Source organism: Coregonus lavaretus (assembly GCF_964263955.1).
Source record: "Coregonus lavaretus genome assembly, chromosome: 9".
Classification (NCBI taxonomy): Eukaryota; Metazoa; Chordata; class Actinopteri; order Salmoniformes; family Salmonidae; genus Coregonus; species Coregonus lavaretus.
In genome coordinates, this window is record NC_139996.1 from 30,988,769 (window position 1) to 31,001,870 (window position 13,102).

At 43.1% G+C, this 13,102-nt stretch overlaps 1 protein-coding gene across 1 annotated transcript in view; it reads right to left on the reverse strand.

Annotated features, from left to right (window-relative positions):
* The window catches only part of LOC311135327 (repulsive guidance molecule A-like), a gene marked incomplete at both ends in the record, with an annotated part of 140,759 nt that overhangs the window by 6,948 nt on the left and 120,709 nt on the right, over positions 1–13,102 (reverse strand). Inside the window, one exon of the mRNA XM_084169272.1 lies at positions 1,706–1,737. Within this exon, the coding sequence (XP_084025398.1) occupies positions 1,706–1,737 (32 nt within the window). The remainder of the gene's footprint in view (positions 1–1,705; positions 1,738–13,102) is intronic.

Genomic DNA, 13,102 nt, shown 5'->3' on the forward strand with positions numbered 1-13,102 from the left:
TAGCACAAAATTGAGAAACAAGTAAGCAGATGTTCATTAAGATTTTTTTTTCTTTTACTAGTCTATTGGGGTTGATGAAAAACCCTGGGGACATTAGCCTACTGGAAAACCCCAAATACCATCCAGACTAACTATTTGTCTGGAAAGAGATAGAACATGGGCAATGGCTATAAGTTAATATGATTATTAAACCAGATTAAACGGCATAGTTTGTTGAAACTACATGGATGTGTTTAGGCATTTGGTTGGGCCACTTGAGTGGTATTACATTGATAGTGCTTTATTTCTTAACATACTCACTTATGTTCTGTAAGGACTGGGAGGTGTTTTGCATTACTTAAGAATGTATGGTAACTGACATGTAGCCTAGACTTGTAGTGTGCTAACTGACATGTAGCCTAGACTTGTAGTGTGCTAACTGACATGTAGCCTAGACTTGTAGAACATTCAATCACATCTCACTGTAGGCCTACAATATCACAAGTCAATTGGGACCTACAGTATAAAGCCCCCATGTAATGCCTCCTGTAGTGCCAAATTCACCCCAAGCTAAATCAGCCCATAGGACAAATGGATGTCTCATTGGCCAAAATGATTTTTGATTTCATTTTAGTCATCACTGACCTTGAAATATAAACGTAGGGCCTATCCTTAGGCTTAAAATACCTAGACCTACATGTCTATTTAAATTCATAAAATTACTACAGTGTTCCAGTTGTTTTCATTATATATTTTGGGGAGATAGGCCTACACTAATAATGCATCTGGCCCATAGACACATACTGTATGATCTGGCTTATACGACACCGGGTGAAGATACTTCACACTTTCCAACAGATGGCGCCTGTATTAACTCTAGATATCAAACCTCACATCATGACAAACGCACATGGCATTATGAGTGCGGGGACAAGTTGATCTGTCATTACATTTGTGCACAGGTCTATTATTTGGCGGTTTAGCGCAACTGTAACCCACAACTGTCAGTCAGTCATCAACATTGAATCCTGATAGGCCTACCACCCCATTTCCTTTCTATCACAGCGAATAATGAAGCCCATGTTCTCTTTTTTATTTATTCATAACACAAATATGATAGGCGCTCCATTGGAAGTTTTCTGATAGGCTTCCAATTCCATTCTTTTCTGAATAATGCATGCGTAAATGGTTTGATTTTAGCAATGTGAAAGAGAAGCCAACGATATTGTCTAATAGAATCATATTAAGACAATTATGAATTTACAATAACCCATAGACCTTAGGCTATACAAGTAGCCTATTTGTATTGCAATGCCATACCCTATTCAACAAATTGTCATACTTATAGGCCTAATAACATTTAAAACATGTTATTACAGCTGGACAACTTGTATTGCAAGTTCACTTTTGTAGTCTGTAGGCCTACTATGTAGGCTATTGCTGTTTTTTTGCCACAAAAATGTAAAGAAATTGTCTATAGTACACAAAGTAGTGCAAATGTATTATAAGGGTAATCAACACACAATGTGGATTACCATTACGCTTGACAATAGAAGTAGTCTCCTGTAGTCCACTGACAAAAAAAATGAAGAAAAAAGAAAAAGAAAATGACCTATTGACAAATATTATGAGAAGCCTCCACGAAATTATAAAATTGGATTTTAGCCTGGAATATCTCTCTGTAAATACTCGAATTGTCCGCTATTGAGAAATGGCCAATACCAACCTTCGCGACTGCATGGATCCCTCCAAGTTAATCTGCTGAACAGGAGGAAAGCGCAAAGGCGAGAAGAAGAAGCCCGACTCCGAAATTCCACCCAAAATAGGTGTTGTGCCGCAAAGTAATAAAAATGTAGCGCATATACCGTTGTTTAAATTGGTGGAAAATGCCGACCTCCATTCATTGTTTCTTCGATGGTGTCTCAAATAAGGAGTGTGAAATCAAAGTGATTTTTTTGCACACAATAATTCGCGTTGAGATAAAGCACCCGGTCAACTCATTGATTCTCATACACTTCGAAACTATTCTTCCTCATTCCGTTCACTAAACATTCACCCGATATAAACGTTCACGTCTCATAAAATACTCATATAATGAACAGAAGTTCTCATCTTTACGCTTGTATTCCTGCACTCAGTTTAGTTGGTTATCGTTGACGTTGAGAGGAAGAGCCCTCTGGGCACCGCTGCTGCTTCACATGGACTGCTGATATCTCTGGCCCGACTCCTTTCCTCGCTCACTGTTGTGTAATGGATACTTAGAAAGTGTGAGAGACAATGATCAGCTCTACATGACGCCGTTGGGACCCCTCTTCAGTCCCCCGACACCTCGCGCCGTTTCAGGCAATTTGTGAATGTTTAGACAGGGGATTTATTCTCCAGACATTACGCACAAGCTACTGCAACTAATTTTAATAAACCACAATAACTAAGATTCATGCTCCTCCTTCACATTTCGTACCTCCCACCACTCTGTTTTACATTATAATAACAACACTATAACCACTATGTTATCAAATGGTAATACTAATAATGATGCATACTCTGTTATAGTAGGCTACGTTAGACAGTATTTCACATTTATGCCAAAATAGCCTACCATTCACTTCACTGAGATTGAAAGAGAAACAGCAAGTATGGTAGTACAGCAAGACTAGAGCTTGGGTCCAAATCCAACATGACTATACATTAGATAATGAAAACTAGTTTGGATATGGCCAAATTTAGAAACGGGAAGGTAAAGGATGGATCAGATTCAGAGACTGAGGGGGAATTACACTGCACCTGTGTTTTAGGATCAAACTCAAGCAGAGCAACCAGCCCACCCCCTCCTAGAGAACCATTACAAGGCCGGCCTCCACCCCCCCCCCCCCCCCCCCCCCCTCTAGGGAGAAGGCTTTCACTGCCCCAACCTCTCTGTGATCAGGAAAATCCATCAAACAAGTGATTGGAGTCAACCGTATCACTGAGTCAGGGATAGACATTCGCTAAGCTCCAATGGTGTTGGCTATTATGCCTTATTTCCAGATGTAGCTGGACAGCTAAACATCCAGCATGGGCGGGCATCAGAAACAGGTAGCCTATGAATCTGAACATATTACTGGACATGAACCACTAAATATGTCAGTGAAAGTAGCCCAGTTCTACAAATGGTGTCATAAACGTATGCATTGAGTGCCATGTCAAACCTGCAAATTATACTTCTTCCTTGGACAGCTACTATGTCATACTGTAGATAGTGCAACATTTCTGAGTCCAACACATTCATCAATCTGAACCTGACCTACTGGGGACATACAGTGCCTTCATACAGTTTCAGCCTGAATTCTTCTCACCCATCTACACACAATAACTCATAATGACAGTTATGGGTCAGGGGTGTGAAAATATGTTTTTAGACATTTTAGCAAAATTATTGTAAATGAAATACAGAAATATCTAATTTACATAAGTATTCACACCCCTGAGTCAATTCTTTGTAAACACACCTTTGGTGGCTATTACAGCTGTGAGTGTTTTTGGGTAAGTCTCTAAGAGCTTTGCAAACCTGGATATGCCCCTTATTATTTAAAAAAATTCTTCAAGCTCTGTCAAGTTGATTGTTGATCATTGCTAGACAGCCATTGTTAAGTCTTGCCATAGATTTTCAAGCTGATTTAAGTCGAAACTGTAACTAGGCCTAGGGCCTCCTGTAGCTCAGTTGGTAGAACATGGCGCTTGCAACACCAAGGTTGTGGGTTCGTTTCCCACGGGGGGCCAGTATGAAAAATGTATGTACTCACTAACTGTATGTCGCTCTGGATAAGAGCATCTGCTAAATGACAAAACATTTAAAATGTAGGCCACTCAGTAACATTCAATGTCATCTTGGTAAGCAACTCGGGTGTAGAATTGGCCTTGTGTTATGTTAATGTCCTGCTGAAAGGTGAATTTGTCTCCCAGTGTCTGCTGCCTTACTGCATCAGTATGGTCAGAATGACAGACTTTGTAGAATGATTTACTGTACTGACATAGTAGATAGACACGCTCTATAGAAGGCCCACTGTATTTTTAGTGTTAAGATATATAGATGTCAAGCTCATTGTATTTCAACCGTCATTGTTTCAGAACAAATGAGATACAACAGGGCGGCAGGTAGAATAGTGTTTAAGAGCATTGGCCCAGTAACCGAAATGTCGCTGGTTCGAATCCCCGAGCCGACTAGGTGAAACATCTGTCGATGTGCCCTTGAGCAAGTCACCTAACCCTAACTGCTCTGGATTAGAGCGTCTGCTAAATGACTAAAACGTTAAATGCAATTAGCCATGGAACTATTATTACCCAGAGTGAAAGAAAGGATCAATAAAGCCTTCCTTTGGCTCCCTGTGATTTCCTTTAATTTGCCTTCACCACTGAATACTGACAGGAGAAATTTCATTATGTTTAATTTAATCCATTATACCAAGTCTGTCAGGTCTAGACCCACATAAAACTCCAGCCAGGGAAATAGAAACTGAAGGTGAAAATGGGATTTGGGGAGGCTCAAACTGTCAGGGCTCAGAATATTCCTATTAATAATCATGAAAAGAGATCATGAGCCCCCTGATACTTGCAAAACCATTTATTTTCCAATTTGTTGATGTAAAAAAGGGGTAAGGAATCAAATGGTTATATGCTGTCTACTAAACTTCCTCTTATGTTTATTCAATGTGCACTGGAGTTGCTCACCAAGATGACATTGAATGTTCCTGAGTGGCCTAGCTACAGTATGAAAAATGTATGCACTCACTAACTGTAAGTCGCACTGGATAAGAGCGTCTGCTAAATGACTAAAATGTAAATGTAATATACTTGTGACCCAAATAGACAAAGATAGCCATAATGAACAAACCATGTTCTTTTTACAAGTAATATTACCCTGTAGTAGTCATTCTATATCTTACATTTCTGAATGTGTCGCTTTGACACTGTTTTGAAAGGGAAATATTAATAGCACATTAATAGCTTTATCTAATTTATTTTACACAAAAGGTTGTGGCAGATAAGCTGTTGGAGGGTTCAGACTAATATATGAAACACCTTTGCAATGTGTATGTAAGGTGGTATGAGTAAATACCGCTATATCTGACACTATTCTAGCTCTATAAATGATATCTTTAAAACACATTTTGTGTGTGAATGTCACCTTGGCTGGAGCTGATAATCAGCCTTACAGAATAGACTGGGGTCATTAAGTGGACAACAAAGACAAAACAATTGTGGTGACAGAAGGTGAACAACCAGGGTTGGGGACTTCAATGTCACTGTTAGGTGAATGTTTCCTCTTAATGTTTTTAACTTCCTCATCTGTGAAAAGATATTAGTGCCACCCTTGCATTTGGCAGCAAATTCAAAATAAAGGCTTGTATGACAAACAGGAACCTTTTTAAAAACAGTATTTATTTAATCTGCTGATCATTAGAACTTCTTGTAAATCTAAGCTTGTGATGACAGCCTCTGTTTAGATACAGGTTTGTTTACATTCTTAGCCATTGTTCTGCTTTTGCTTGTGGGACATTCCAGATTCTGATTTGTGTGCACGGAAATGCAAATAGGTGCAGAACATTCATAATGTTAAGTTTCACCTAATACCAGTCGTTGAACAGTAACAATGAGAATACAGTCATACAAGTTTTTAAAATGTGTCACTTACAGTGCCTTCAGAAAGTATTCACACCCCTTGACTTATTCCACATCTTGTTGTTACAGCCTGAATTGTAAATGGATTCAATTGAGATTGTGTGTCACTGGCCTACACACAATACCCCATAATGTCAAAGTGCAATTATGTTTTTATAAATGTTTACAAATTCATTAAAAATGAAAAGCTGAAATGTCTTGAGTCAATAAGTATTCACCCCCTTTGTTATGGCAAGCCTAAATAAGTTCAGGAGTAAAGATTTGCTTAACAAGTCACATAATAAATTGCATGGACTTACTCAGTGTGCAATAATATTGTTTAACATGATTTTTGAATGACTACCTCATCTCTGTACCCCACACATACAATTATCCGTAAGGTTCCTCAGTCGATCAGTGAATTTCAAACACAGATTTAACCACAAAACTAGGGAGGTTCTCCAATGCCTGGTATTGGTATATAATAAAAAGCAGACATTGAATATCCCATTGAAGTTATTAATTACACTTTGTATGGTGTCAATACATCCAGTCAATACAAAGATACAGGCGTCCTTCCTAACTCAGTTGCCGGAGAGGAAGGAAACCGCTCAGGGATTTCACCTTGAGGCCAATGGTGACTTTAAAACAGTTAAAGTTCAATGGATGTGATAAGAGAAAACTGAGAATGGATCAACAACATTGTAGTTACCCCACAATACTAACCTAAATTACATAGAGAAAATAAGAAAGCCTGTACAGAATACAAATATTCCAAAACATGCATCCTGTTATAAGTCACTAAAGTAAAGAAATTAACTTTCTGTCCTGAATACAAAGCGTTATGTTTGGGGCAAATCCAACACAACACATCACTGAGTACCACTCCATATTTTCAAGCATGGTTGTGGCTGCATTATGTTATGGGTATGCTTGTCTTCGTCAAGGAATAGGGAGTTTTTTAGGATAAAAATAAACGGAATAGAGCTAAGAGCAGGCAAAATCCTAGAGGAAAACCTGGTTCAGTCCAACAGACACTGGGAGATTCAAATTCACCTTTCAGCAGGACAATAACCTAAAACACAATGCCAAATCTACACTGGAGTTGCTCACCAAGACGACATTGAATGTTCCTGAGCGGCCTAGCTACAGTTTTGACTTAAATCAGCTTGAAAATCTATGGCAAGACTTGAAAATGGCTGTCTAGCAATGATCAACAACCAACTTGACAGAGCTTGAAGAATTTCTAAAAGAATAATGTGCAAATATTGTACAATCCAGGTGTACAAAGCCCTTAAGGCGTCCGCATGCTACACATCTGGAACAGTTTGTACATATATTATGATGACATTTTGTTTTTGTTTGTTTTGGTCTTCGGCAAGGTTTATTTCGGCTGTTCGTGCACACAAAAAATGTTCTCGATGCATTCCGAAGTCGGTAGCTGAAGTCTACGCCCCTTCGTTGGTCAACAGTTGGGATGCTCCAATTAAGTGTTTGTTGTCATTCAACTAGAGAGGACTCATTTTCATGCAACATTTTTCACTTGAGAAATACCTCACTAAACATCTTAGTTAGACATAAAATTGCGTGACTAAGATCTCTGCAAATGTTTTTAAACGAATACCAGATTTATTGAGTTATTTTAGATTAATTCAGACTATTTTGAGGAAGTGTATAATGGCTACGGCGTCACAAGATGGACAAACAGTACTATTGCCACTTTTTTCTTGTTTTTCAAGCAAAGGTCTTTTAAGGGGGTATGCAATCAGTTCGGCTAGGCGCCAGCTGAACCGAAGCATGTTGACGCCTTTAGAGACTTACCCAAAAAGACTCACAGCTGTAATCACTGCCAAATGTGATTCTAACATGTATTGGCTCAGGGGTCTGTAAATGTAAATGAGATATTTCTGTAATTTATTTTCAATAAATTTGCAAAATGTCTAAAAACATGTTTTCACTTTGTCATTATGGGGTATTGTGTGTAGATGGGTGAGAATAAATCAAATGAATCCATTTTGAATTCAGGCTGTAACACAACAAAATGTGGATGAATTCAAGGGATATGAATACTTTCTGAAGGCACTGTACAAAACGTGGGTGATGTTGTAATGTGTTACTTAAAGAGGTAAATTGACCACTGAACTATGTATTAACAGAACAAGTGTTTAGGGGATTATAGTGGTATGGAGATAAGTATTCAGGAGCCTCTAACAGATTACAGAGATGATTTCTTAAATTAGTGTTTACATTGACTGGAATAGCATGGGATTCTAGCATTATGACCGCCTAATGGCTGGTAGGCCCACCGGTTTACTACCTAGCATAACAACAAGATGTGAAGAGTGAATCAGGCAGTGAGCTGAATATCTGCTGTGTGTGTACATTTTGCAGACATCCTCCAGATGGATTTGTCAAGGCTGTCTGAGAAGCACACCCCCTCCTGTGATTGTTGCGCCAACTGAAATAAATATGTTCATTTATCTCTTTCACACATCGTTTAAAGGTCATAAACAGTCAAAATAATGTTTTTCATGAAATTGGATGATATTTGGATGAAACCAGATCAATGTATGATGACCAAATTATGAAAAATGACTGTTGCTTCTACATTAATAACATTTGATCATAAAGTTACTGGTCCCTTCCCCTGTGTCAAACACTTGAATTCAGGAGGCGGGATTATTAAGGGGATAGGGTGACATCACCCTAACTCTCTCATTTGAATAAACCAATGGTAACATGATATTCTCTTACCTAAATTAAATAAGTAACGCCTTGTAACCAACATCTGAGAAGGTGTGTTTGCAGAAGGGCGTAGTTTACAGTGCCTTCGGAAAGTATTCACACCAAGACTCTTCCTAGAGCTGGCCTCCCGGGCCAAACTGAGCAATCAGGGGAGAAGGGCCTTGGTCAAGGTGGTGACCAAGAACCCGATGGTCACTCTGATAGAGCTCCAGATTGAACTCTTTGGCCTGAATGCCAAGGGTCACGTCTGGAGGAAACCTGGCACCATCCCTACGGTGACGCATGGTGGTGGCAGCATCATGCTGTGGGGATGTTTTTCAGCGGCAGGGACTGGGAGACTAGTCAGGATCGAGGGAAAGATGAACGGAGTAAAGTACAGAGAGATCCTTGATGAAAACCTGCTCCAGAGCGCTCAGGACCTCAGACTGGGGCGAAGGTTCACCTTCCAACAGGACAATGACCCTAAGCACACAGCCAAAACAATGCAGGAGTGGCTTCTGGACAAGTCTCTGAATGTCCTTGAGTGGCCCAGCCAGAGCCTGGACTTGAACCCGATCTAACATCTCTGGAGAGACCAGAAAATAGCTGTGCAGTGATGCTCCCCATCCAACCTGACAGAACTTGAGAGGATCTGCAGAGAAGAACGGGAGAAGCTCCCCAAATATAGGTGTGCCAAGCTTGTAGCGTCATACCCAAGAAGACTTGAGGCTGCCAAAGGTGATTCAACAAAGTACTGACTAAAGGGTCTGAATACTTATGTAAAATCCTTATTTTGCTTTGTCGTTATGGGGTATTATGTGTAGATTGATGAGGAAAAAAACAATTTAATCAATTTTAGAATTTAATGTAACAAAATATGGAAAAAGTACTTTACTGGTGCCAAAATTTGACTGTAGGGTGTCAGAAAATATAATTACAAGTTCATATATGGCAAAGATACTTATATGTTTCCCCTTTCATCTGTGTCTGGTGTTAGCTAGTTACTGGCCAGCATGGGGAACCGTTCTAAACTCTGACACAGTTGTGAAGTCAACACTTCCGTCAGTGCTGCTGTGAACCGCATCACATTGCTTAATGTATCACATTGCTTTATGTGTCACCAAATTTGCTTGAGATGATTGTACTGCAACACTGCATCTACGTTTCTTGACATAGGTGTTTCAAAGAGCTCTCAGTCAAGGCGAGCTCATGAATATAAGCTCCCTGCCCACTCAGCCTGTCTTTTCAAACTTCTTGGTAGTTAGCCATGAGAGGAAAAAATATTTTTCTCAAATTTGGAGCATTTCTATCCCCCAAAAATATTATGGGTGATATTTTAGTCACCCAAAACGCTATTTTACATGGGAATCAGAATGACTGTTCGGGACCTTTAACAAGATAATCCCTACTCCTGTGAACTTCATGAAAATTTCATAAATGTAATCCCCAACAACAGTTGACTGGTAAATTGATGATAATTATTTACGTGTAATTCTCGGCAACAATAAGGGAGAAGAATAGATAGACACCCTCCTTCAGCCCTTAATAATATTTAACGTTCATAAAATGCAGAGCTATAATATAAGAAATGTTATCAAAATACTTATTCTGTATGTTCTATCTGTTGGGGATAGGACAAGATGTGGTCCTTCATTGTGTTGACAGGTGAAAGAAACATACCGACAGCCCTAAGCACTGGTTTCACTCTTCAACTTTTCCCAAAACGGACATCTGAACTGACATCTTGTCACGATCGTTTATAGACGGGACGGACCAAGGCGCAGCGTGATATGCCAACATGTTTATTTAACGAATAAACACACAAGAAAACAACAAACGAAACGTGAAGTCCAAGGTAGCACACAAACAACATACCTTACAAGGAACAAGATCCCACAACCCACTAGTGCCAATAGGCTGCCTAAGTATTGTCCCCAATCAGAGACAACGAGCTACAGCTGCCTCTGATTGGGAACCACCCCGGCCAACATAGATCTACACATACTAGATCCAAACCTAGAAAATAACACATAGGAACATACACAACAAGGAAAATCACACCCTGACTCAACAAATAAGAGTCCTCAGAGTCAGGGTGTGACAGTACCCCCCCCCCCCCCCCCCAAAGGTGCGGACTCCGACCGCACAACATAAACATAACAGGGTAGGGGCCGGGTGGGCGTGACCACCACTTACTCTCCACCTCCCTGTTGCGCCCCTGGTCTGGTCTGGAACTCGGCGCGCTGCTTCCCCTCTCCTTCCTCCCACGAAGTACCAAGCCCTGTCTGGACCCTGGTGTGGGAGACCCCGAACCTGGAGAGGGGCTGACGTCTGGGTCTGGACTGGAACCGCTGACTGGAGCTGGACCCGACGACGGTGGAGCGAACTGCTCTGGCTCCGGAGTGGAGCCGCTGACCGGAGCTGGACTGGACCCCGGTGGAGCGGACTGCTCTGGCTCCGGAGTGGATCCGCTGACCGGAGCTGGATCAGGCACTGGTGGAGCGGACTTCTCTGGCTCCGGAGGGGAGCAGCTTACCGGTGTCGGACCAGGCACCGGTGGGACAGGCACGGGCCGTGCCAGACTGGACACACGCACCACTGTCTTGGTGCGAGGAGAAGGAACAGGCCGGACCGGGCTGGCGACGCGCACCACTGTCTTGGTGCGAGGGACAGGAACAGGCCGGACCGGGCTGGCGACGCGCACCACTGGCTTGGTGCGAGGGGCAGGAACAGGCCGGGCCGGGCTGGCGACGTGCACCACTGGTTTAGTGCGAGGGGCAGGAACAGGCCGGGCCGGGCTGGCGACGCGCACCACTGGCTTGGTGCGAGGGACAGGAACAGGCCGGGCCGGGCTGGCGACGCGCACCACTGGCTTGGTGCGAGGGACAGGAACAGGCCGGACCAGGCTGGCGACGCGCACCACTGGCTTGGTGCGAGGGACAGGAACAGGCCGGACCGGGCTGGCGACGCGCACCACTGGCTTGGTGCGAGGGACAGGAACAGGCCGGACCGGGCTGGCGACGCGCACCACTGGCTTGATGCGAGGAGCAGGAACGGACCGAACCGTACTGGGAACACACACCACTGGCTTAGTGCGGGAAAAAGGAACGGGTTGGGCCGTACTGGGAACACGCACCACTGGCTTAGTGCGGGGAGCAGGAACGGATCGGGCCGTACTGGGAACACGCACCACTGGCTTAGTGCGGGGAGCAGGAACGGGCCGGACCGGACTGGCGACACGCACCACTTGCTTGGTGCGAGGAGCGGGACTGGGTTCCTTTATAAACCCCCGCTCCTTCTGCTGCCTAACCAGCTCCTCTCGCCGTGCCTCTACACTCTCCTTCTCCCTTATAGCCTCCTGTAGCTTCTCCCTCTGACCTAATAACTCCTGCTCCCTCTGAACCAATAGCCCCCGTAACCTGGTGGCCTCCTCTCCTAACCTGCAGATCCGCCCTGTCGCTGCCTCCTGCTGCCTTGTCGTCCACACCGTGTGCCCCCCCAAAAAATGTTCTTGGGGTTGCCTCTCGGGTCTCCGTCGTCGGCACTCCTCTTCCCGTGAGGACTCCTCCGGGAGCCCCCACGAGTTAGGGAACAGACACTCGTCGTCGTCGTCATCCTCCGACTCCTCAGTGTAGTACTGTTCCCACTCCTCTTCCCAAGGTCGTAGGGACCCAATCCGAAACCCAACCGGGTGCAGTGGTCGGGGCTCTTCTCTATCGCTCCCTGACCACCCCTTTAGCCCCCCCAAAAAAAATTTTTATTGGGGCTGCTTCTCGGGCCTCCTCCTCGGCCGGCTTCCGTGTTGCCGTCGTTCCTCTCCTGCCTGGGCATTTACCTTCGCCCATGGCCCTTTCCCCGCGAATATCTCCTCCCATGACCACCATTTGCCCACCTGTGACATCGCTATACGCTCTTCCTGGGCACGCTGCTTGGTCCTCGTTTGGTGGGATCTTCTGTCACGATCGTTTATAGACGGGACGGACCAAGGCGCAGCGTGATATGCCAACATGTTTATTTAACGAATAAACACACAACAAAACAACAAACGAAACGTGAAGTCCAAGGTAGCACACAAACAACATACCTTACACGGAACAAGATCCCACAACCCACTAGTGCCAATAGGCTGCCTAAGTATGGTCCCCAATCAGAGACAACGAGCTACAGCTGCCTCTGATTGGGAACCACCCCGGCCAACATAGATCTACACATACTAGATCCAAACCTAGAAGATAACACATAGGAACATACACAACAAGGAAAATCACACCCTGACTCAACAAATATGAGTCCTCAGAGTCAGGGCCTGACACATCTTTATCATGACACGTCAGGAGACAGAGGCGATGGAGGCACCTTTAGGCCCTATACTGATGACCAAATGCAATATCCACAAACAGAAAAGCAATGCTTGAGACACCATCTGTTTGGCAATTTAGCTATTAATACTGACAGCGCTTTGCATTGTACCTTCATATGTCATCTGACCCATAAGTCAAACTATTGATGCCAATGTTGTAAGTCAAACAATAGGGTACTACCAAAAATGTTAGTCACTACTCAGATATGACAGTGGAAATACTGTATAAGGGTGTGAGATAATGAAGTTGATGACATACATTCTTGTCAAAGCCATGGGTAAAATAACACAGATGCTTTTTGTTTTGTTTTAATACATTTTAGAATGATTCCATTATGGAAATTGACTGTATTCTTCTACTTTTTAAATCATGGTGAGGACAAATATTATTTGCCTACATAC